Raw genomic sequence first — 27,127 nt, 5'->3', positions numbered from 1 at the left:
TGCAAGGGGGTAAGGTTTACATACCCAAGGAACCAGTGCAGAATTACCAGAGGGATGAAGATATTTATGCCTGGTTTACAGCGTATGAGATATCCTTGAGAATGAATGAGGTTCCTGAGAATAATTGGGAGGTGGGCCTGCGGAAACACTTTGAGGCCTCTGGGAGGGACACCCTACCACCTTTGGAGCAGGCGGGTAACCTGACCTATCCCCTTATGAAGGAGGCTTTATGCCTCAGGTATGGGCTCACACCAGAGCAGTATAGGGAGAAGTTTAGGAACTTTAAGAAGCTTGATTCTCATACTTGGGTTGAATGTGTGAACATATATAACCGTGCACTGGATGGTTGGATAAAGAGCAGCAAGGTAACTGATTACCAGGGGTTGTATAAATTAATTGGTTGGGAGCACTTGAGTAGTATGTGTGTTCCAGAGCTGCACTAGCATCTATTGGATAGTAAGCTAACTGACCCCAGGGAACTTGCTAAGTAGGCAGACCGCTGGTCTAGCATTAGGGTCCACAAGGGGATTGTGGGTAGCCCTGCCAAAGGTGGGCAGGATCCCCAGCAGAAGAGTGGGGGGGACAAGGGTAACCAAAAGAAGTACTCGAAAGGGCTGCAAAACACTTTCCAGGGTAAAGAATCCCCACCCCCCAAGGCTAAAGCGTCCTGGACCCCTAAGGTCAGGTGCAACAACCGGGGTCCCCAACAGTGTTATTCATGCAATCTGGTGGGCTGCATTGCAAGAGATCCCGGGTGCCCCAATACACCATCAGCACCCACTGGTGCACCACCACCAGGGTTAGTAAGTGTAGTGCTGGGGGAAGAATTGGTTCCTAGGGAGGGGGGAGCAAGCAGTTATGAACCTTGTCTCATTAGGAGACATAGAGATGGTCCAGGGATCCTATCTGCCTGAGAACACTAAGAAATACATGCATCAATGGGAGGAGGGTGGAGGCTCTGAGAGACACAGGAGCCAGTGTGACATCTGTCTGGTGTCAATGGGTGTCTGAAGTGCAGGTTATTCCCAATGTACTTCACCCTGTAGTTGCAGCTGACAACTCTGTAAGGTGGCGCTAGTTCCCTTTGAGTGTGGGGGTGTCTCAGGTTCCTTGAAGGTTGTTGTTAGTCCATCCATGCCTGTTGACTGTCTGCTTGGCAATGACCAGGAGAGTTCCCCATCTAAGGAGGTCGAAAGCCAGGCTCATTTGGAGATGTTGGGTCTGCCTGAGTGGGTCTGTGTGACCACTCAGTCAATGGCAGCCAGTAGGGGTAATCGGAGGACCTGGAGCCTGAAACAGTGGCCCAGGTGCCTGCCAGAAAGAGGAAGGGAAGGGGGCATGGGAAAACTGCCCCCAAAGTTCCCACGGTCCAGGAGGAGGCAAAACCTGAGGGGGATGCCCTGAAACGAACAATGCAACAAGTGGCCGAACTGGGCAACCTGCCTGAGCTGACCCATTGGCAGCAGGAAGGAGGTCCGTCCAGGGAGAAGTTCTGCAGAGCGCAGTTGGAGTGCCCTACTCTTGTGGGTTTGCGGAAACAGGCTGCAAACCAGGCAGCAGGTGATCAGTCTGGATCACATGTGATTTACTGGGAAGATGGATTGTTGTATAGTGAGCTTAGGGTTGCTGAGCCGGGTGCAGCCCATGTGCTGGTGGTACGCGAGGGCTTCAGGACCTTCCTACTGGTCTGGCTCATGATGTGCCTCTAGCAGGACATTTGGGGTGTGACAAGACCTTTCAGAGGCTTGTCACCCACTTTTACTGGCCCCAAATGAGAGGGCACGTTGGCACACTTTGTAGATCTTGCCCAACTTGCCAGGCAAGTGGCAAGAGTGGAGGGAAGTGTAACGCTCCCCTCCAACCCTTTCCTGTAGTGAGCATGGGTGGGCATTGACATTGTGGTGCCGATTCCGATCCTGGAAAAACCGGGTACGAACCGTCGGTCGGAGCGTTTTCTCCGTCCGACTCGTACCCGGGAAAATACCCTACAAACTCGCAAGTACGATTCGTACGGAAACACCTTTTCCGTACGAATCGGAAAAAACACAGACCGACTGCAAAAATACATACCAATGTGATCCGGGACAGCGCCGACGTGATGTCGGGACGCATTCAGGCTGCGTTTCACGAACCAGGAAGTACGAATCGTACCAACAGCAGTCCGGACGGCAATATTTTTACGGCACCCAAAAAGTGCCGGAAAAGCGAAGTACGTCGCGATGCGAGCGGAATTGGGGTCCCAGTACGCGCCGTACCCCCCCCCAGCCCCTGTAAGTACGAGCCAAACCCCCCCAGCCCCCGTATGTACGCGCCAAACCCCCCCAGCCCCCGTATGTACGCGCCGAACCCCCCCCAGCCCCCGTATGTATGCGCCGAACCCAGCCCCCCGCGGATGGATGCGCCGTACCCCCAGTCCCCCCGCGGATGGACGCGCCGTACCCCCACCCCACCAGTGTATGTATGGAGCGTACCCCCAACCGTGTATGTACGGAGCGTACCCCCACCCCACCCGTGTATGTACGGAGCGTACCCCCACCCATGTATGTACGGTGCGGACCCCCATGCACCGTACATACACGGGTGGGGTTACGCTCCGTACATACACGGGTGGGGTGGGGGTACGCTCCGTACATACACGGGTGGGGGTACGCTCCGTACATACACGGGTGGGGGTACGCTCCGTACATACACAGGTGGGGGTACGCTCCGTACATACACGGGTGGGGGTACGCTCCGTACATACACGGGTGGGGGTACGCTCCGTACATACACGGGTGGGGGTACGCTCCGTACATACACAGGTGGGGGTACGCTCTGTACATACACGGGTGGGGGTACGCTCCGTACATTCACAGGTGGGGGTACGCTCCGTACATACACGGGTGGGGGTACGCTCCGTACATACACAGGTGGGGGTACGCTCCGTACATACACGGGTGGGGGTATGCTCCATACATACACGGGTGGGGTGGGGGTACGGCGCGTCCATCCGCGGGTGGGCTGGGGGTACGGCGCGTCCATTTGCGGGGGGCTGGGTTCGGCGCGTACATATGGGGACTGAGGGGGGTTCTGCGCGTATGCGGGCACATGTCTCCATGCTTGCTAAAGAGGTTCGCTCCGTACGGTGTTTTTTCTATACGGTTGTACTATCGGACGCACGGGACGGATCGTACTTGCGCGCTCGGACTTCAGTTTTCCGATTCGTACGGACAATCGTCCGGGGATGTGTTGGACACTTTTTCCGACCCCAGGACGTGTTGGGGAATTTTCCCAATGCGATTCGTATGGACTTTTTCCCGTACGAATCGTACTTGTCAGTTTGTACGGTACTTGTACGATTCGTACGGAAAAAAATCCGGATACGATTCGTACGGGAAAAATATTTCCAGGATCGGAATCGGCCCCTGTGTGTCCACTAGAACCCAAGACAGCCTTAGACAACACGTTTATCTTGGTCTTGGTGGACCATGCCACCCGTTACACGGAAGCTGTCCCTCTCCGACAATCACAGCCTCCATGGTGGGCCGTGCATTGATGGGGATCTTTTCCCATGTGGGGTTCCCCAGAGAGGTGTACTCTGACCACTGTACAAACTTCATTTCATTTCGGAGTGCGGTATGGCATACAAGATCACCCCTCCTTACCATCCTCAAGGGAATGGGTTGGTTGAGAGATTCAACCAAACCCTGAAGGGCATGATAAAGGGTCTTGCAGAACCCATGAGACAGAAGTGGGACGTCTTTTTGCCATGCCTGCTGTTTGCTTACAGGGAGGTACCGCAGATGTCTTTAGGGTTGTATGGGCACCCTGTGAGAGGACCTGTGAATCTGATAAGGGGGGGCTGTGAGAGAACTCCTGGTACGACCCCACAATATGTGTTCAGCTATGTGCCGACCTTCAGAAACCAGACTCAACGCTTCAGGAAACTCGCTCAGGCGAATCTGGAAGCTAGCCAGGAAGAAATGAAAAGATGGTATGACCAGAATGCCACTCTGGTCGAATTTCAGCTTGGCCAGAAAGTGTGGGTGATGTCACCAGTGGAGCCTTGTACGCTCCAAGATAAGTGGACTGGTCCATATGAGGTGGTGGAGCGCAAGAGTGAGGTGACCTATTTGGTTGACTTGCAGACTCCGAGGAACCTGTGAGGGTCCTGCATGTAAACCGCCTCAAGCCTCACTCTGAGAGGTCTTAAGTAACTATGCTCCTTGCAACAGATGATGGAATGGAGGAGGAGAGTGAGCCTCTTCCTGACCTCCTGTCAGCGAAGGAACATGATGGGTCAGTGGATGGGGTAAACCTCTCTACTACCCTGACCCCAGAGTAGCAGAGGGACTGTCACCAGGTGCTGGGACAGTTCGCCTCGCTGTTGTCCCCGACAGCAGGAGTCACCAATTGGTGCATCCATGATGTGGACACTGGAGACAGTCTACCTGTGAAGCAGAAATTTGACAGGGTAGCTGACAAAGTCAGGGCGAACATCATGGTAGAAGATTCCAAGATCTTGGTATTAGGGGTGATAGAGCCCTCAAGCAGCCCCTGGGCTAGCTCAGTGGTCTTAGTGCCAAAAGCTGCTGCATACGGTGCCACTCCAGAACTCCAGTTCTGTGTGGACTACCGTGGGCTCAATGCAGTCACCAAGACTGATTCACACCCCATCTCAGAGCTGATGGGCTCGTTGATGGTTGGGAGTTGCCCGGTACCTCAGTACATTTGATTTGACATTTGGGTGCTGGCAGATTGCCTTAACCGATGGGGCAAAAGAGAGGTCAGCGTTTTCAAAACTAGAGGGGCACTACCTGTTCCGGGTTATGCCCTTTGGGTTGAAGAACGCCCCTGCCACCTTCCAGAGACTGGTCAACCAGGTACAGTCCGGGCTGGAGGAATTCAGCGCCTCTAACCTGGATGACATTGCTGTGTTCAGCTCCACCTCTGCGAAGTGTTGAAGGCTTTGCGAAGGGCAGCCCTCACTATCAAGGCTAGTAAGTGCCAGATAGGGCAGGGATCTGTGGTGTACTTAGGACACCAGGTAGGGAGCGGCCAGGTGGCACCCCTACAAGCGAAGATTGACACTGTTCTGGCTTGGGAGCCCCCCAAGACCCAGACAGAGGTGAGAGCCTTCCTAGGTATCACAAGGTACTTCAGACGGTTTGTCAAGGGGTATGACACCATTGTTGCCCCCTTGACAGAGCTGACTTCAAGGAAGGAGCCCAGGACGGTGATGGACTGATGCCTGCCAGACTGCTTTTAATTCCCTGAAATCTGCCATGTGCACGGCATCCGTGCATAAGGCACCTGTCTTCTCCAGAGAATTAGTTGTGCAGACAGATCCTACAGAGCATGGTGTGGGAGCAGTAATCTCACAATTGAAAGACAGGAGCTTGGACCAACCTGTAGCTTTCATCAGTATGAGGCTACTTCCCAAAGAACAGAGGTGGAGTGCAATTGAAAGTGAAGCTTTTGCTGTGGTCTGGGAGCTGAAGAAGCTAAGGCACTACTTGTTTGGGATTCACTTAGGGTTCAGACAGACCACAGGCCCCTCAGATGGTTGATGCAAATGAGGGGTGAGAATCCGAAACTGTTGAGGTGGTCCATATCCCTACAGGGAATGGACTTTACGGTGGAAACACCGCCATGGTACGGAACACACCAATGCTGATGGTCTGTCCAGGTTCTTCCGCCTTAGTGATGAAAACTCCCAAGAGGGTGGTAAGTTCTCTTCACTTTTCAGCTGGAGGGGACACATGTTAGACTAGGTATCCTTGGCGTGGTTTTCCCTGACTTTTTGCCTCTGCCTCCTGTGTTTTTGATGCTGTGTTGGATTTCCTTTTTGCTGGCTTCGATGCTTTGGGCACTTTGCCACTGCTGATCAGTGTCAAAGTGCAAGTGCTCTTTGTGTAAATTGTGAATGTGATTGGTTCGCCCTGATTGGCATATTTGATCTACTAGTAGGTCCCTAGTAAAGTGCACTAAGTGTGCCAGGGCTGGTAAATCAAATTGTACTAGTGGGCCCGCAGCACTGATTGTGCCACCCACATGAGTAACCCTGAAAAGATGACTCAGGCCTGCCACCACGGTGCCTATGCAAAGTTTGTTAACTGCCATGTCAACTTGGCAAGTGCACCCACTTGCCAGGCCATAACCTTCCCTTTTCTTACGTATCAGACACTCCTATGGAAGGCCCAAGGCTATATCCCTGGGCAGGGTGCAGTGTATGTGAAAGTTAACATGTCCTGATAGTGAATTACTGCTAATTTCGTTTTTCACTATTGCAAGGCTGGCTGTTCCCATAGGACAGAATGGGGAGTTTGTTTGTAACGTCTTATAAACATAACTGCCCCTGGGAACAAGGTAGGAAAATAAAGTTTAGTATGCCTGAACTCAGAATGTTAAAATGCATCTTTTAGTGAGGGTGATCTTTACATTCTGTGTTTGAAAATATCACTTTTAGAAAGTAGGTATTTTCTTGTTTGGTCATCCAGTGTGCCTCTGGTAGGATATGGATTGCCTCTCTGGGTTTGGAGTGTCAGGGGGAGGAACAGTGACTCCAGAGACCCTGATGTGTCAGGACTGGTCTGAATAGACCTGGGCTGCATTTAGAGTAGGGGGACCAGATTGCCTTTCGCCTGAATGGGCCTGTTCTGCCTTCCACAATGCTATCTCCACCTCCTGCCAGGAAGCTGCACCAGAGAGGACAGAACTGGTTGTGGCTGGGTACAGGGCTTCTCTGCCACCAGAGAACAAATGTTTTTGTAGTATAAATATTGGGGCCCAAACCCCAGAACTTTAGATCATTCCTGGAATTCAAGAGGACCCCTTTGCCAAGGAGAAGAGCTGGAGAAACTGAGGAGTACTGTGTGTCTGGGGTTGGCCTGTAGTTACTATTTCTGCCAAGGAAAGGAGAAGGACTTTGTTGTGTGCTGTGTCCCCTGCTTAAAGAAGATCTCCAAGGGCCTGTGTATGCTGGCCTCCTGTTCTGAAGTCTCAAGGACACAAAGACTTGACCCCCAGCTCCCCAGAACTATGCTATTGTGAGTTCTGACCCGCCTAGAGGTGCCTATGCCAGTTTTGGACCTCTGGAGGTTGTTGCTGCTGTTTGGGAGCTGGGAAGAAAGAAGAAACGTGAAGAACTGCTAAAATTGACGCATCGCTCTCCTTGCGGCTGTTTTTCGCGACGCATCTCCACGGCGTGAGAATTTCAACGCATTGCCGTGCCGCTGCAAAAACCGTCACAGCGTCTGTCGTCGCTACAAGAATCAACACATCGAGGGATTGCAGCTGAAGAGTACTGATGCAGTGCTACTCAACGCTGCTGCACCGATCGCTGATGCATCCCGGAGTGCGGCATGCTTTACCGACGCATCGCCTGGCAACCAGAACCGACAAGAACAATCGACGCATCACTCCCCATACAGGCCAGAACCGCCGCAACACGTCCTCTGCGGGCCACAGAACTGGAAGTTTTGATGCATCTCCAGGTACTTTGGTGAAAAGTCACGCATCCATAGATTTCTATGGTACAAGTTCTTGAAACCTTTTGAAAGTCATATTTTTAATGGTGTATGTTGGATTTTTGTTGTTGTGGTCTTGTTTAGTTTAGATAAAGATACTTTATGTTTTTTAAACTGTTGTGGTGTGCTTTGGTGGTGTTTTCACTGTGTTACTGTGAGTGTTGGTACAAATACTTTACACATTGCCTTTGGGATAACCCTGTCTGCTCGTGCCAAGCTACCAAGGGGGTGAGCAGGGGTTATCTACAGTGTGTATCCCCCTTACACAGACTAGAAGCAAGGGTCCCAATTTAGACAAACATACCTACCTCTGCCAACTAGAGGCCCCCATTTCTAACAATTACATTGTATTCTATTTTTCCAAATTGGTAACAGATTTTTCTTTGTTGTGTTTTCACTTTATTACAGTTTGAAGTGCTGCATAACTATTGTACACATTGCCTCTAAGTTATGCCTGAGCACTTTGTGCCAATCTACCAGAGGGTTAAGCATTGGTTAATAGGAGGTCTGTTTGTGTTTCACCCTAACAGAGATTGTGGTTTCTGCTTGCGTAGGGTTTCACCACCCTCAACTAGTAAACCAATTTCCACCACTGTGGTAGACGGCAAATGGATGGAGATTGCTGTCACTGGTTTCTTTTTTGATTTTTTACCTCAGTGTCTTAATGTTGGGGAAAATGCATGCTTAGTTAGTAGGTGTCAATTACATCTGTCTGCTTTAGGGATTTGTGAAGGTTTTGAGTTACCAATCATAAGAGGTGTTCACCAGGGATGCGTCCTGGCACCCACTTTATTTCTGTTATTCATTAGTGGGTGCATTGCCTATCTCATGGATTGTCATAACAACTCCCCCATAATGGCTGATGACTGGGTCCTAGGTACCGGTTTTGCCTCTTAGCAGATGACACATTTCTACTTTCCTAAACACTGTAGCTTAAACACCCTCCCGGGGAAGTTTCTCTTATTCTGTGATGTCCATGGCCTAGAAATAAACAACAAGAAAACAAAATTCATGGTATACAACTATTGGATGTAAATTAGGGGGAAGTTAGTGCTAGGGGGGTACAGCCTTGAAAGGGTCCATGGATTTGATTATCTTGGTGTGAAACTCGGCGACTCCCACAATAGTACGGACCTGATTAAAAAAAGCACATTGACTCTCAAATATAGAGCCATCTCCATAGCAAGGTTTGCTAATAGGGCAGCTTCATAACCAATCTCCCCACCATTAGAAATATATAAGGTCCAAGTGAGTGGGGCAGCTCTAAATAAGACTAACTTGTGGGGCTACTGTAACTTAGATTTGCTTGTTAGAAGCGAAAATGCCTTTATTAAATACATGCTAAGGCGGCAAAAAAGTGCCCCACTATTACCACCGAGGTTTGGCTTAAATCTCAGACAAATCTCAGATATAGCCTCCATTAAAACTATATTATACTGGATTAGGCTCTGGACTACAGAGGATTTGTCGCTGTATACAACAACCATCTGCGGGAGATAGCGGTCAGTTGCTCGACTTCTATGATCCCCTGGTTTTCCCATATTAAATCCTGGTGGACCAGGGTAGGGTGAACTGAATATTTTCTGAAGCCTTCGTCTATACTTAAAGGTGCTCAAGATTTGGTTAAACAGTGCTATTGGAACACTGTAGTTTTGAAATAGAATGTTGACTGAACCCTCTGGCAGCCTGACTGACTTATGCTTGTTCCACAAATGTGCACCTCAATTCGAGGAATTCATGGACAATGTGAAAGCTCCACTTATAAGTTCCTATGATTAAATTTAGTCTAGGGATCTTGCCAATAGCATTGTTTACCTTCTCTTGGACAAAAAAATAATGATATTATCAATAATTTATGTCCAATGGTCTGCCAAACTGTGGAAAATGAAGAACATTTTGTCTTCTTTTGTCATGCATATGCAAAACAGTGAGCTTGCTGGATTGTTCCCTCGTTGTCGGGTCCTCCAGTTTGACAATCGACACACAATAAATGCAACGTTGTTTATTCAGTCTCCAAGTTTTTATGCTCATATTTGCACAACAGATTAAAGGTCTGGACAAATATTTCAATCTAAGGGAGATTTTTAACTTCTTAATGTTTTAATGTTTTTAGAACCAATTTAATGTTTGTACTATGCATTTTATGTCTACCTGCATTAGTTAAGTGCCTTAATATCTCTGAAATAGTATGTACTGCTTGATATCACGGTTGGCATAGCAGACCATGTTAGAGCTTATCATTATGTTCTTTTTGAGGTTTTTTGCTTTCTTGATCTTGCTATAGCAAGGAGACACTTTAATTTGCCCAAACATAAAGAGATGAAATGTGTTCTTAATCTATTTTAAATTGGATGCTTGTAATTAATTCTGTATTTGTCCTCCCGAAAATTGTCTCAGTATGGAGCTTCCCCGTTGTGCTCTATTGCATCCATGCGCAATACCACTTTAATTTTTATCCCACTTTTACTGTAATGAACCCTTTATCTTTTTAATTCAACATTCATATTGCCTGAAGTTTATCTGTGATGCTTTGCTACTGTCTTCTTTTACGGTTTTCCAAACAAAAAACAAAAATAAAGTTGTTTGATGATTGATGCTGATGATGAGTTACATGTCTCAGGTGTCTTGGTGTTTCCCTCTTCTTCTTTACTTTATTAAATTAAGGGAGAGGTGCTCTATTTTGTTTTGTATTTTGTGTTTGTTCAGAGATTTCCCCAGGGCAATATGTACATTACTGTCTCTGTGCATTGGGGATGCCATGGAGCTCTGTGTGGGTCAAGGTTATAAGTTTGGCTGTTTGAGGTTCTGTGATGCTCCTCCAGTGAGGTACAGTGAATATCAGTGAATGTTGTAGCTCCTAGTGGGGCATTTACCTAGTGCCTTACATGAAAGATTAAATTATGATAGATCTGCGTGTGAATTTTAAAGCTCGCTAAAATTTAGCCTTGTAGACAAGCCTTCAGCTTTCAACACCATCAACCATGGCGTCTTCCTAGAAACCACAATAGAAACAATGGTCAGGGACTGAACTGCCCTAAATGATGTGGGTCATACTCATGAAGCAGGATTAAGTTTCTTTGAGAGTCTTCAGATAAATGCTTGACCCTTTTGCCTGTGGCCTTAGAAGTTCATGGGAGAGATGCGAGGCCGAGCATTTATCCTGCTGTAATGTGGGATGCACTCTGATGTAATTGATCCACATTTGTTGCAGGACAGACTTGGTTGCTCTGGAACCTGGTTGGCTTTTTAATCTGTTTGGTACAATTTGTCACACTTGATTTTGGTTAATACTTTCTTAATCGTTGCTGCCGCTGGTTCTCTTTGCTGCGTCTCACATTTCCTAGAGCAGCTATTAACTATCTCTGGACCCGCACCTGTTCCTTTTCTTACATTGTGTAAACATCACTGTAGAATTGCAGCTTTGAAGAAATTTTGTTTGAACCCCGGGTCTTTTTTTTCTTCTCATCTACGCTTAAAATAGGGGGAGTGGGGGAATGGAGTGGAAAAAGCAGCCAAATGATGTATGGACCAACCACATTTAGGAGCACTGCCACAGTCATTGGATGTAGTTATTTTGCCCTAAGAAAACTGTTGCATGACAAATCTAAACATTATATTTGTGAATAACAATTTATGAACCTGATTTCAGGTGACCAGTCAAGTTTTGATCCCTGCTCAAAAACCGGAGTTAGAAGTTATGTGATTTTTATTGCATCGGATAATTACCTGGTGCTGTTAAATTCCCACCATTTGTTACAAATTGGCAGATTAAACATGTCAGACTTTAACAATGGTACAAAGCCTGGTATTTACTGAGACGTGCGAAGTTAGGTGCAGTAAGTTATTTCCCAAAAAGTCAGAATGGGAATCTGATAAATTTAGAACACCTTAGTTTTGGATTATGTCGGGCCTTGTTTGTGCTATGCAAGAAGTGAGTAGGGGCGTGGGATATAGGATCTCACTTAGGGATTAGACTGTATTAGTGCATAAGATTCCCCTAAAAAAGGGGAAAAACTATTTACTGTGCAGGAGTTGCCTTCAAGCCTGACACACACCCAAAAAGCTAATTTCAGCTCTCTTCCTCACTACATCAGACAGTGTATGGCCTTCTACCCAACGACATTTGAGAATTTCAACTACAGCGGAGAACAATTCCATCTAGAAGATGAGTATTGGTGTTCGTCTGGGCAGGACCAGTGGCCAAAGCATCTTTGCCTCCCTAAACACCGTTGCATCTTGATGCTACTCTTCACTGTCAATGTGTTACCGTAGGTGCTTGTAGGTGTATTCTGGCATTGTTTGTTGGTGACATGGGCAACTGCCCAACAGCCAGCACCATCTAGTGAAGGGTTGTTCAGAAGGGTATCAGATGACCTCTTGCTAAAGATCACTAGACAGGTATGAAACACGATTCAGCTTCAATCACACTACAGGGTTCATCCCACTTTGCATCACTAGAGACCTTTCATAGTGTTACACAAGAAGCTGCCATAAGTGTTTTAGCGACATCAGGTTTGTATCTTAACTTCCGTCTTTGAGATACAAACATTGGTATTACATTAACAACAGCAAAGCAATCGCTTACGTATGGAGACATCAAAGCCCTGTCCTTTGCACACCTTAAATAAACTCAATAAGGTTTCCCAGTGCACTCAGTAATCCAATTTTTAATAATATTCAACTAAATTTAATGTTGTGCTGCTCCATTCGTTGCACATCTTGAAAGATCCCACATGTAATGAGAATATAGTTATCTTTAAGAGATACATAGATTATATATTCATTATATGGAAGGGTAAATTGAAAGTGTTACAAGAAAATATTCGCAGACTAAACCAATGCCATGAGCAGATAAAATTCACGCATCAGATTGAAAAAGAAAAAAATTGCATTCCTAGATGTCCTAGTAAAGATTGATGGAAATGAGATTAAGACTAATGTACACACTAAAACAACTGACCGTAACAACTGTTTACATTTTAAAAGCTTTCATCAAGAATCATTAAAAAGACACCTTCCATTTTCACAATTCATTCGGTTGAAAAGAATAACAAGCCATTCGCAAGAAACTGAAGAAACCATTAAAAAATACGCCACAAGATACATCAAAAGAGGATACCTGAATTCTTAAATTGAGGAATCCATGAACAGAGTTAATACCATTAACAGACAAACCTTATTGACACCCAAGGAATCCGTGAAAGAAGCACCAATAGTATGCGTATTAAAATATTCAACACAAGCAAAGAAAATAAAAAATATCATCAATAAACATTGGATGATGATAAAAACAGAACCTGATTTACGGTGTATATCTGAAAAAAACTGTTTTTTGCTTATCAATGATCTTGCAATTTGAGAGAACTACTATCCAACAAAAAAACAGAGAACAAAATGAAAACTTTTAAGGGCATGCAAAAGTGTGAAAATTGCATTCACTGCAATAATGTCATCGTAGGAAATCAATTTAATCATCCATCACAAGGCACGGAGATAGCACTTCAACATTCAAGTACATGTGACACTATAAATGCAGTGTACGGTATAAAATGCCCTTGTGGGAAAACATACGTGGGCATTACGGAGAGAAAAATCAAAGTGAGAATCACTGAACATAAAAGTAGTATTTAATTAAAGAATGTGAAATCTACCGTAGCCATGCATTGGCTTGAAGCTGGACATAATATTTCACAACACAGATTCACCATTCTTAAAGCGCCTACAACCAGACCTGATACTGATCCACATAAACAATTGCTTGGATCTGAATTTTACTGAATAAAAAGATTGAATTCCTTGCAACCGAATGGCATTAATGATCGTATTGAAATGTCATGTTTCCTTTAGAAGCTTTGGAATTGTCACATTAACAGAAATGTTGTTAATGATCATGATGATGATCCTTAATCACGTGGTAAGGTTGTCAATGTGCAATCATATAGTACACATAGATCCATCATAGTTTTCCTTTTTTTATTTTTTTTATTTCTTTATTATTCAGTTCATAGCAAATAACATATCTGAATCAATCAATTAAATCATAAAAATATTACGCAATTGCATGTAGTAACGCCGAGCATAAATCACATTAAAACAAACATAGTAAAGAAAACAATAATAGTACAAAAGCAGCTGCATTTTAAGTCGATATCTCCATATATTGTAGCATCGGCTGCCAAATTTTAATCCCTAGTTGTTTCTTCCTCAAAGATCTTATACGATAGAGGCTGTATTCAAGATTAAACACATTATAAAACTTAGCACGCCACATTTCATATTATGGCGCCTCTAATTGTAACCACATAGATGCAACACATAATCGGGCAACAGCCATAGCTATAAATATAAAATATCGAAAAGGATAGCAAATATGCGTATGTTCAATATCCTCGCCCACACCTAATAACATAATCTCTCTAGAGATATGGACATCAACCCCGGTAGTTTGCAATAGAAATTCTGAGATGTCAGCTAAGAATTGTTTTAAAGCTATACAATCAAAAAATATATGTACAATATCAGCTTTCTCCGCCTGGCACCTAAAGCATTTCCCATCGTACATCCCACCCCACTTCATCATCTTAACGGGTGGATAATATAAATTAAACAAAGTTTTATAGTGTTGGGTGCGTAGATTTGCCGTCAATATAACTTTACTTGCCATATCAATTGATGATTGCACATATGAGCCAGTATTACCAAATCTACCTCTCCACTTCACATCATGCATCTCAATATCATCCCACTGAGTCGCCAATAATATGTCATAAAGTGCCCCAATTTTGGCTTTTTTAGACAATGCCTCTAATAAATCATTGGTTGTTATAGACGTGTATCTGCAATGTTTGTTAATAAAGTCACGAATTTGCAAATATTTGAAGAAGTCATGTTTAGATATTTTATGTCGTTCCACTAAACCAGAAAAAGGAATAATTATCCCATCCCTGTAAAGATCCCTAGGCGTCGTATCCCCTTACCCTTCCAAATAGCCATCTTTGTATCCCAGAACACCGAAGGAAAAATTTCCATAGAGTTGAACGGTGTATAGTAACCTATCCGATTTATAGATACAATTTTTCGTATCATCTTCCAAGCTCTATATGCAGCAGATACGGTTTTAAATTGAGTTCTTTTAAAATAACTTGGTTCATAGAACTTAAGCAGGGCCTCACTTGCCTGAGTCCCCAACAGCATCTGATATATGTTCGGAGCTTCGAATGGCCTTGCTTCAGCCCCAATCACCAGATACTGCATATTCTGCAAAAAGCAAACTAGATAATAAAAGACAAAACTCGGCACCCCCCATCCACCACGTATTTTGAAGCACGTCGATTTTTCTTCCACCCCCATATAAACCTATCTACAATAGACTGGAGCTGCATTAATTGTACTCGTGTCAGCTCTAGCAATACCGTCCTAAAATAATACATTACCCGGGGGAGTATACACATTTTTAAAACATTGCGACGTCCTACCATTGATAAATGGAGACACTCTACCTTTTCCAATTGACTTTTTGCAGCAGCAAGTATATCTGCCCAGATCACTTCATCTATCTCTTGAAGTGACATTCTGATCTTTATACCCAAATATCTCGCTTCAGATGGGACACGGACATCGCCAGGACAAAGTCCCTCAGTACAAATAACCTGGGTTTTAGAAACATTTAGCTTATATCCAGCAACTTCCCATACTGCTGAGTCTGAGTCTCGATCTCCCTTAGTGCTTGCTCTGGGTCAGATGTTACTACCACTATATCATCAGCGTAAGCGAGGACACACGTCTGATATTGCCCCACTACCATGGACTGTATACCATTGGTGGTCTCCAGTATTTGCAACAATGGGTTAATATAAATAGCAAAAAGTAGAGACGAACAGGGGCATCCCTGCCGAGTGCCCCTAGATATATATACAAAAGATGACTCTTTCCCCATCGTACAAATTCTTGCCCGCGGTCTTTTATACATAGTCTGCAATGCTAACAAAAATTGGGGACCAAACCCCATCTTTCGCATTGTAGCCCACAAAAACGACCACGATACAAGATCGAATGCTTTTTCAGCATCTAAAAAAATTAGACCTATATGTTCTTGGCATATGGTAGCATAGTCTATCAGCGAGATAACCCTATGTATATGATTTACCGTGCTCCTACCAGGCAAAAAACCATGCTGGTGCCGCGATACCAACGATGATATAACTTGTGCTAACCGAGTTGCAAGGATTTTTGAATACACCTTATTATCAGCATTTATTAATGATATCGGTCTATACGACCCCGGTAGCCTAGGAGGCTTATCCTGCTTCTTAAAAATCACTATATTGGCATCATCCCAAGATGGTGGGGGGTTCCCACATTGAGCTTCTAAAAACATGGCTAGCATATCATCCTTGATAATTGAAAAGATTATCCGATAAGCCTCCAAAGGGAGCTTGTCCGGCCCTGCTGCTTTCCCTGGCGCTAATCCCGCTAACGCTGTCTGAAGTTCTAGCATGGATATAGGAGCCTCTAGCTCCTCCCGTTCAGCTAGTCCTATCTCAGTTAAGTCTAAATTACGGAGATATCGCTCTATACTGCCCTGCGCCACAGGATCTTGAGTATATAATTCTTTATAATATGAATGAAGCACCTCCATTATGCCTTCCATAGTCTCAACTACACCCCCTTTACCATCTTCCAAAATATCTATTCGCTGTGAGGTTTGTCTGCCCCGCAGCCTTTGAGCTAGACATCTGCCAGTGGTCTCCCCATATTCACATCTTTCTGTCTTATAGATTTTAAACTGAGCAGCTATTTCTTGGCTCCATATCCCATTGATTCTAGCCTTGCAACGGGCCGTCTTAGCTTGCATCTCTTTACTATCCACATTTGCGCTTACCGCTTGAATAAATTCACATTCGGCCTTCTTTAATTCCTCACATAAACCCAGCATTTGTTCTTTCTGTTTTTTCTGCTTAGTCCAACCATAACTCAATGTTTCACTCCTTAGCCCTGCTTTCAAGGAATCCCAAATCATTGGTTGAGCTGCCGATCCTTTATTACTCTCTAGAAACAATGTAGCCCCCATTTGAATATGATGAATATATTCCTCATCACTTAAAAGTTGTTTATTAAATGTGAAAGGTCGCTGCTCCCTTGAGAGGGAAAAGCTAACAAGATCCATAACCACAGGTCCTTGATCAGATGAAATACGGGGCCACACCTGTATCTTTGAACCCACAGTCAAAAAACAAGGTAAAAAAATATAATCTAACCGAACAAACTTATTATGTGGGGATGAATAAAATGTATACCCAAGATCCCCGTCTCCATGATTCCCTACCGTCCATCCATCAACTAATCCATGATTCTGTAACAATTGTTGCAAAGCCCTAAACACTTTAGGCTTACGCCCTTTGTAATTAGTAAAATGTGGTTCCCGTGTCTGTGCTTCCCCATGTATATTAAAGTCCCCAACTAGTATCAATGGGGTCCCCCAAAGAGCCAGCTCAACATTTAAGAACTCCAAAGTCTCGGCCTCGTCAAAATTCGACCCATATACTGCGCATAGCACAGTCTTAATCCCCCCTAAAATACACTCAGTAATGGCCCACCCTCTCTTTACCCGTGCTGATTATGCCATGACGTGCCATAATCGCCAGCCCCCAATTCATAGTAGATTGCTTGGAAGTTGATAGTAATTTAAATACCAGCTCAGATAATGTCCTGCGATTATCCCAGGGGACGTGTGTCTCTTGCAAACAGAGAATATCAGGGTTAATTAATCGCAACTCAGCAATAACACGCTTCCTCTTAAGAGCATTGTTTAACCCACAAACATTAAATGTACATATGCGCAGCCTCCTATCTGCCATTGCTATATGAATACCACATGGCCATCAATATTTCCAGAAAAAAAATTCTATAATTCCTACACCTCATGCTATGAACTGAATTTTTACCCTTTAACACCTTCCCACCCAATCCTCTATGTTAGACCTGGCACCTTGGTGTGAGTCTCCCTTCCTCTTTTTGTCGCTGTGCCTCATGTGTTTTTATGGTGTTGGCCGCTCAGCGCGCTGTGCCACTGCCAACCAGTGTCGCGGTGCGAGTGCTCCCTATGTAAATTGTATATGTTGGTTGGATTCCATGATTGGATTGTTTGATTTACTGTCAGACCCCAGTAAAGTGCGCCAGGAGCGCCAGGGCATGTAAATGCAAACACCGCTGGTGGGCTTGCAGCACGGGTTGTGCCACCCACAGAAGCGGCCGGTAAAATATGTCTAAGGTCTGCCATCGCAGAACCTGCGTGCAGTCTGGTACTGACATGCTGACTGGCAAGTGCCCACACTTGCCGGTCCCTAAAACCTTCCCTTAGCTGCATGTTAGTCACCCCTCTGGTAGGCCCACGGGCAGGGTGCGTTGTGAGCGTAAGGTAGGACAATCCTAGATGCGTGGCATGTCCTAGTAGTGAATTACCGCCATCTTGTTGTTCACTACTGCAAGGCTACCCTGTTCTCATAGGCCAGTATGGGCGGCCTGGATTGTTACACCCTATGATCCTAACCGACCCAGGGAACATGGTAGAAGATCGAGTTTAGTATGCCTGAACTCGGAATAATAAGGTACATCTTTTCCCAAGGTTTATTTTAATATTCCGGGTTTGCAAATGCCGTTTTTAGAAAGCTGGCCTTTGCTTGCCTAAACATTTCAGCCCGCCTCTGCGTGATGTATATCTGATGTCTGGCTGGTATGAGTGACAGGGCTGGGGGAACCCAGATGGGCCGGGCTAGGTAGCCTGGTGGTGAATAGGACGATCGACAGGTAGATGGGTGGGAGGAGTACTCCTAGGCTCTGAATAGGACAGTGCTCTGCCACCTCAATGCCGGCTCCGTCCCCTGTGGAGCGTCTGAGGACTCTGCCCTGCACTCTGAAAGAAGAAGCCTGCATCGCGTAAACAAAGTGCTCAGAAACCGGACTGGACTAGGCAAGGGCCCCCCTGGCCTGGGAGAACAAAAGATTTGCTGTATAAATGTAGGAGCCCTGCTCCTAAGAAACTAGATCCGCTTTTGACCAAGAAGAATCTCTGCCTGAGGAGGAGGCACCGGGAAAGCTGTAGGAGGAAGACTGTCCCTATCCTGGGGGATTGGCCTACAGTGGTGAACTTGCTGCCAAAGGGGAGAAGAGAAACTGTTGCTGAAGACTTTGCTTTATTTTTACTTTCAAGACTTGTGCTTTTCAACACGATCTCCAAGGGCTTGGAACTGAGCTTGCCCCCTGAACTGAGCCCCAGGACCATTGGGCTCTACCTGATCTTCACTCGCCTGCCGCTGGACTGTGGTGTCCTTTCCCTCGCCGGAGCTGTGACCCTCGTGCCCCAGTCCCTCCTTGAGCCGTGACCAGGACTGCTTAGCCGCCCCCGCCTTGGGAAGAGCCTCGCTCGATCTGAGCCGCTCCCCCTACGCTGTGCTGGGCTGCCCCTGTCACCTCGCTCGCTGGAGGCTCGCTGTGCACCTTCACCCTCCCGCCGGAATCGGCGTTGTGAGCATCTCCAAGCCTCGGACGGCCCGGACGTAATCTGCGTGCCCGGCTGCCCCGCTTTGTTCACCCGCCACCTGCAACACCCCGCTCTTGTCGTGAGCCTGAAGATCAGACCCCCATCGTGAAGTGTGGGAGCCTCGGACGCCGCCTCGCTCTTCTGTCGAAGAGCCGCTGAAATCCCGCACCCGCCTTTGCGTCAAGAAACAAGGTACTGTACTTACGAACTCGACCGCGAGCTCGCATCGGATCCAGGGTCCGCAACGTTCTGATTTCCCTGTCATCTGCCGATCGCCGCCTCAGCACGAAGTGCGCTGAGGCCCACAGTTACCTTGTGCCCGCCTAAAGAACTTTCCGTAACAAAAAGACTTTACCGTATTTCCAAGAGTTGTGGCCCCATCAGTTCAACGTTACTGGGCCGTGTATTTGAATCTGCTGAATCTACATAAAAACTTATTTTTATATACTACCTGATTGGTGTCCGTTTGTGGTTCATGCAAGGGGTTTACTGTATGTGTAATTGCATTTGCTTAACCTTGTACGCCTGAGACTTAGCCTAGACTGCTCGTGCCACGCACCTAGAGGGTGAGCAGGGGTTATTCTGGGGAGTCATCCTTCGCCCTGACAAGAAGTAAAGGGTCCCTGCTTGTTGTGGGTTCACACCTGCGTCAACCAGAGCCCCCTCATTTCTAACACTATACTCCCCAGGTGACCCTCTAGACCCCCCTGACACCATCCCACAAATCCCCCCCACCCACCCTGACCGTGACCCTCCCCAAACAATAGGGCTTTAGGGCCAATTGCCCTTGTGATGCTTGGTAAATAGCCCACTAGTACTCGCCTCTCCCGCATCATTTATATATATACGTATATACAACTAAGAAAGAGAAAACAGAAAGCAGACAAACAGAAAATAGCAAAAACTAATCCAAAAAGAGAGTCATGTCGTTCAATATAATTTCCATTGCCTAAATAATTATCCTCAGCCCAAAGATAGAAGATATTCTTTGGCTACAACATCAGAAGTAAAGAAACGGGCCTGCCCCCTGTTTACAATCTTTAAAGTAGCTGGTTGTAATAGAAAAGCTTGTGCATTTTTTACTTGAAAAGGAGTAATCAACTGCCGCAACTGCCATCTCTTCTCCACTGTAGAATGACAGTAATCAGGTCTCACAAAGAATTGCGTCCCTTTACCAGCTCTCTTCTTATTTGGTCTGGCCATATCTTATAGTGCCTGCCTAGCCAGAAAATTATTGAGGGAAATCAGAATAGCCCTTGGTTGTTGCAATACTTGCCCACTCCTTACCGGCCGTTGTCGAAACGGAAACCTATGTGCCCGCTGTATTTCCTGCGACCAGTTCCATTCTTTCAACTCAGGGAATGCTTCCTCAAACAGCTCGACTACAAATTTTCGGGCGTCTTGCCCCTCAAATCCTTCTGGCACCCCCAAAATACGCAGATTGTTACGACGCAGGCGGTTTTCTAAATCGACCAGCTTATCATGCATATCATCTTGATTGGCTTTTATGTCTGCAAAAGCATCCTTTTGAGCCACCATCTGATCTTCTAGCAGCGAAATACGGGTCTCTGCTTCCCCCATCTGGGCAGTAAAGTCGTTTCAAGTTTTTGCCAACCGTCTAACTGTATTTTGCAGCTTTCTACATGCAGTATGTGTTTTTAAATTTTCTGCTCGCGTTTCCAACCTGTGCGCTGAGATTGATCTATAAATTGCTTCCAGTGATGCATGACCTTGTATCTCCTCTACCGCGCCCCCACTGGCTTGGTCAGATAAGTCGAGACCTTCGAGCAGCGGCTCTCCACTGGAGAGTTCCCAATCAGAGGTTTCTATCATCGCTAATCCGGTCGTTCCATCCTTGACTTTCTTCCGCACAGTTTGTACTTCTATAGACGTACCCCCCAAAGAAGGATTTTTAGTGTGGCTGCCTACCATAGAGGTAGCATCACCAAGCCCCTCGTGAAGTTGGAGATTTCCTTCTAAATCAGACTCTTCCGATTCTTCCGAATGCTCTGAAAGCGAATAAAATTCACTATCCTTACTACTACTAATAGGTTCATTCCTATCATTACTAATAATACCAATCTCATCCATTAACGCCGGGTCATTAAGAGTATCAATAATGCCCTGGGGTGGTGCAGCATGTTCCAAAGCTAAGCCACTCTCCTCAATAGATGAACCAAACAGCTCACCCACCCCTTGTTGGGCATTAAGGGTATCAGATTTTGAAGAAACAGTCACAGATGTCACCGCTTTTTTGCCGGCTGCCACTTGAAAAATCTGCGATATCTTAGGTGTCCCTTGAACAGTGCCCTGTGGAGTACTATCCTGACACTCAGCGCCAAACAGTTCTTTAGAGCCTTTTGCTGCAAGTGCTGCACGTGTTCCTACCGCAGCCTCCCCAGTGACTCTTGTTTTCCCACCTCGAGCGGTTTTAGATGCCATATCAAGTCTCCAGTAGTATCCAGCAATGTCCCAAAGCACACAAAACCAATAATCAATAATTTTCAATTCCCCAACTGTTTTGTTGCTTTTTTTTTTTACACAAGTTTAGTGCAGAGGATTTATATAGGATTGATTGAATAGTAAAAAAAAAAAAAAGTTTGTCCAAAGGCTCTTCCTGTCTTTTTTCTAGGCCTGGGCCAAAATTCCGTTCCGTTCGCGGAAATTGCGATAATTTGGCATTTTCGCGTTCCACGGAAAACGCGAAAATGTCAAAATTTCCGCATTCCGCAGCTTAGCGATAATTTGTTTCTTGCTCGCGCTGTAAAATAATACATTCTTGCGTGTGCGCGATCGCCTTACCTGAATCCCCGTGTTCGCCGACAAGTTTTCCCGATCCGGTCGCGTTCTCCACGAGATGTTGAATTGTTGGTAGCCATTTGCGCTGTCTCGCGACAGTTCGGGCCCGCAGTAACGTCATGCGTCGCGCGATCACATCTTTCTTCTCGCGATCATGCACCGCGAGACAAGTGAAAACAAGATGGCCGCGCCCGCGAGCAACCGCATGGGTAAGTTGGCGAGCCGCGACCACACAGAAAATACCGCGAACGGGCGGGAAAAAAACTTCCGCATCTTCGCGATATTTCCGCGTGTTTGCGGAGATTTCAACATTTTCGCGATAATTCGCGAAATTGTATTTCGCAAATTCCGCCCACCCCTACTTTTTTCCCTTACTCTACCAGCTCTCAATCAAAGCCAAGTTGTTTTATTTAACGGAAAGTTTATCCAAAACTTTACCTAAATGCACTGTTCTCTCCAAGCCGGCAACCAACCGTGATTGCACACCCAGCTGCTCTCAGATTTCCAAGCTCAACAACGAGCCCGACCGCGGGCTGCCGTTTCCACAGGCTGCCGTTAACAATCCAGCTCAGGTGAGGCTGCAATCCGATCCCGCTCCTCCTTAGTGACTCCAGTATAACGGTATGGATGAGCGTGCGTCTGCGCCACACACTTGTACAGCCACGAAAACAGCTACGAAAACATCCACATCGAAGAATCCCAGCGCACGCCGAATACTCCGACGCTATCCTCTATATCGCCGCGCGTCCAACTCCGCAACTTGAACAGGAGAGACGAATCGCCCAGGAGCTCCTCACACACACGTCCGTCGTGTGGACGCCATCTTGCCCTAACTATCATAGTTTTCCTGACTAATGCCTAGAATCACATAGTTGTAATTCTTTGTTTCATTAATTTTTCGTTCATATCACATACAAAACATTGCGATGTTTCAATAATTTAATTTCATTGTAGATCCGTTTTGAATGTTTCTTGCCTCTTCAGACATTATTTTGCAATGTTTTTTAAGTCAAAATATTTAGTTGCACCATTAATCAGTGTCCTTTATAATATAATATATGAATATATACATAGTCATATAGATGCCAGTAGCGACATGTTAAAGCTGTCCTAGAACTTCCGCATATACAGGTTCTCCCAGAAGTATATCAATTTATCCACAAAAGTCTGTGTTTATTTTTTGATATTTATTCATCATTCATTTTTTTTACTTTATTGATCACTATTTTGTCCGTTTTGTAATCTAGTTACTTTATCAGGTCGTAAAGATTCCACGACGCTACTGCGTTATGTTAAACCTCACGCGTACACAGGATTGTTTCCTTTAAATTAAGAGTCACATGACGTTACGTCATTTCGCTCAACGCACGAGCAGGAAGTGCTAGCGCGATCTACACACAGATATCGGTTGATCCGTATTCTTTGAATTAAACAAGTAAGTTTATGTGGTTACACTATTGTTTTCAGCGCAATGGCATATCGCATGATAATGGGTACATATATCAGGTTGGTTCGTGATTAACGGATAAAAAGGTTTGATTTTTATTTATGGCAATAGTTAACAGATGAAAATATTGGCAATAGTTATATGAAGACGAACACAATATTGAGTACCAATGGTTTAATAATTAAATCATATTATCCTTTCGGTAATGTAAATAAGTTTAAACTAAAGAAGGACTGATGTGGTTTCTGTTTTTTTATTATTTGTAGACCCCAGATGAAGGGCCATGTTAAAATAATTGGATTGATGGAATTACTATAAACTATGGAATGTTCTAAATAAAAAAAAATGAATCAAAGAAGATAATAAATCTTTGATTTAATCAAAACAGAAAAAGTTGATTTATTCACCTAAAGAAAGATGATGGTGTACGGATTTTTTTTAACAGAAACTCTAGTAGTTTCAATGTGAACAGAGCTCACATCCATCGGGAACCGGTTCGCCTAACCCTGACATTCATTCCTTTGCACACCTGCCATATTTTCTAAGTTGACCCCTGCACCATTTAAGGGAACATGATCAATTCTAAAAGGAATATCCTAAAAATATCCTGCACCTGCTATTTGGAATGGGGAGTTTATTCATGTTTTAAATCTTCATAAATACGTCCGAATGCTTGTTGAACTCTTGATGCGACACTAGGAACATTATAAATGTAAGAAAGTATAGGATGCAAAGTTAATTCTTTACTGTACTTTAACTCAATTCTGCTATTGTCTGGTTTGTAGGTCACCACCATCATGGCCCTGATGCGTGTAACTGTGTTTACCAAGCTGGAGGGTGTATGATAGCGGCAACCCCACCTCCCAACATGGCCTGCCACTGCACACTCAACGGGATGAATTGTGTAGGAGAAATCCGAGAATGTGCCCAACCTAATGCTTTCTTTTGTAAGAATCCAGATAAATCTCTGGGCACCTGTCTTCAGGGTGGGGGTAACTGCAAAGCCTATTCTGAGAGTTGTGACTGCAATTATCACCCTGGTGGCTGTAGAATCTCTCGCTCGTCCATAGCCTACACTGCGTGTAAGTGTCAACACACATCAGCGTGGTCGTGTGGCGGGAATATAGTGATGTGCAAAGATGCGACTTCTGAAAACTGTATTAAGCCGGACACATCCAAAGAGTCCTGTTTACAGGGAAATGGGGTCTGCGAATACAAGAAAAAAAACAACAGTGCTCACTCATAGCGCTTTCTGAATGAATCGTCACCAAGTAGCGTTGCTTTACTTTGTTTGAATAAAAGGATTCTGTGATCATGAAAATTCTAGAAGTGTCCTTTCCAATGAATTGTAAAGAGATAACTTTGTAACCATTCTAAATAAATGTTTCACTTGCACATTAAGTATATGATCTCTGTCAAATGCCCACCAGCAACCCAATTTAAACCCAATCTAAATCAGCTATTTTTCCCAGTGGTCTCTTGTATTTCTGAAAAGATCTCAATCTTGGACTCCCAATTTCAGAAATGTGTGGAAAAGCTATTTGGATTGATCTCAGTGTTCTGACTTAAAAATACCTGCCACTTTTTGGGACTCATTTACAAGAAACTGATGCAATAAATGAGTAATTGACACCATATATGTCTCCTGTAATTCATTACACAATCAGAGGTTTTTTGACACAACACTTTCCCTGTACAAGCACCAGGCAGGATGAGTCATGCTACTCCCTCTGCAATATTGGCACCTGCCAGCGTTCTGCATTTTTCCCATCAAAATCACTTTTGTTCCCTGGTAAAATTCATGATATAGTTAGATGTGGTCGGCTTTGTATGGGTGAGCGGTCCCTAATCTTATGCGTCATTGATGAATTTCATATGCTTTTTCGTCAGCAAAGAGATGTTTAAATAGTTATTAAATGCTTAATAAAAACAATTTGTCCACTAAATGTAAGAAGTCTGGGAGTTTAATTTATTTATATCCGCTATTTATACAAATGAGTGCAGCTCTCTGTCCCTTTCCATAGAGATCAAAACACTTTTTAGTGACTTTTTAGTGCCGCCCTGGAAAGTAGAGAGAGAGATGCCTGATATATTGGGTCCTTTAGCCCAGAGATCTTTGTTTTCCTCCCCTCTGTCCTACTCCTGTCCTAAATAGAGAGATGCCAGTCTTGTATCTGAAGGGTGGGGTCATGAAAGAGAGGTGGCACAAGCACATGCTGGTTGTTGAAAAAGGGCTGCGACACTTTTGATTGTGACGTTTTGAACGGGCTGAAGAACGGCATCAAAATGGTTGCAAACATCTGGATTGGGGATCCGACGGGTTTGGATTCGAATCATTATATATTCCGTGTTCGCGGCTTGATTCACAAAACGTTCTGGGGTCACAAAACGGTGAATCTACGTTCATAAATTCTGATTGATAGAATTTAAAAGTGTGGATTTTTATGACAAGAACATCTGCTCATGTGGTGAAATCCGCCTTCGTGGCAGAACTTTCTGCGCGGAAAAGTCTGAGTTAGGGATACCAAAGGGAAGGCAAGCGCGTTTGACGAATATGAGACGTTACTTCGCATGCCATTACTTCGCATGCTTTTACAATGCGGTTATTACTTAGCAATAACCGTTACTACGCAAGTTTTTACTTTGCATACCATTACAATGAAAGTGTTAATGTATGCGAAGTAAAAACGTACCTAGTAATAATAATGGTATGTGGAATAACGTGTCATACTACACTAATCCCTAAAACTCTACCCTACACTTCACTTATCCACAACACTACCCTTAACCCTAAAACACTAACCCCCCGACACTACACTAAACCCTAAAACACTACCCTAGACTTCACTAACCCACAACAGTACACTAAACCCTAAAACACTAACCCCACGACACTACACTAAACCCTAAAACACTACCCTAGACTTCAGTAACCCACAACACAACCCTAAACCCTGAAACACTAACCCCACAACACTTCACTAAACCCTAAAACACTACACAAGTACACAACCCTGCACTACCCTACACAGCCCCTACATGACCCTACACAGCCCCACTTACCTCTTACCACACGTGGTTCAAATCTTCTCCCCCTTCATGCTTCCTCCGTCAGACTCTCTGTGCAAATGTCCGCCGTGACTAGTACCCGCCCCTACACATGCATTGTACAAAGCATGCGATGTAACAGCATGCGTACTAAAGGGACGCGTTGTTACTTCGCATGCGTACTAACGCTTGCGTGGTAACAGTACGTGAAGAAATGTCCGCGTACTAGTGGATGTTTCCCGTGTTTTACACGTAATGTACGAGCTTGCAAACTCCTGTGAACAACCACGAAGTACCTTACTAGGTAGTCATAAACGTTTTTTCCCCAACTGGGAAGCATACAGAAAGCAGGATTGAAGGTGTTTCTAAAATGAAAAAGAGATTAAAACATCCCCATGTTGTATGGGAGTACTGGTGAAGGGGGGCCCTAATAATGAAAATTACTTCCCCTTCGAATTATTTTCTGAAAATCAGTGGTTTTCACTGTTTTTGTCAAGGCTTGTTTTCCCCTCTTTACCAAAAACATTCACATTTTAATTGCACTGGGACATGAACATGAGCGATGGAAGTGCACAGAGAAATATTTTGAATATCAATGGTTGACATTTTCCAGGTGTTTTGCTAGCTATTTTCTTGATGTTGCTGAAAAGAATTCTCAAGTATGTTTGTGTGGAGCAACCATGAGCCCCTGCACCAACAGATGCAGAGGAGAAAAGAAGAAGGGCTTTCACAGCAATGATAGGATGATTTGTATTCTTTACCCTAACGCCTCATATGCAGGCTTTG

The 27,127-nt window shown here is 44.9% G+C and overlaps 1 protein-coding gene across 1 annotated transcript in view; it reads left to right on the top strand.

Annotated features, from left to right (window-relative positions):
* LOC146844091 (uncharacterized) overlaps positions 1-24,928 on the top strand; it is a 144,823-nt gene extending 119,895 nt beyond the window's left edge. The window contains exon 8 of the mRNA XM_085651760.1: positions 24,079-24,928. Coding sequence (XP_085507886.1) covers positions 24,079-24,539 — 461 coding nt within the window. The 3' untranslated portion in view covers positions 24,540-24,928. The remainder of the gene's footprint in view (positions 1-24,078) is intronic.
* The last annotated feature ends 2,199 nt before the right edge of the window (positions 24,929-27,127 follow it).

Source organism: Triturus cristatus, chromosome 4_1, assembly GCF_964204655.1.
Source record: "Triturus cristatus chromosome 4_1, aTriCri1.1, whole genome shotgun sequence".
Classification (NCBI taxonomy): Eukaryota; Metazoa; Chordata; class Amphibia; order Caudata; family Salamandridae; genus Triturus; species Triturus cristatus.
This window is presented reverse-complemented; position numbering and strand designations above follow the sequence as displayed.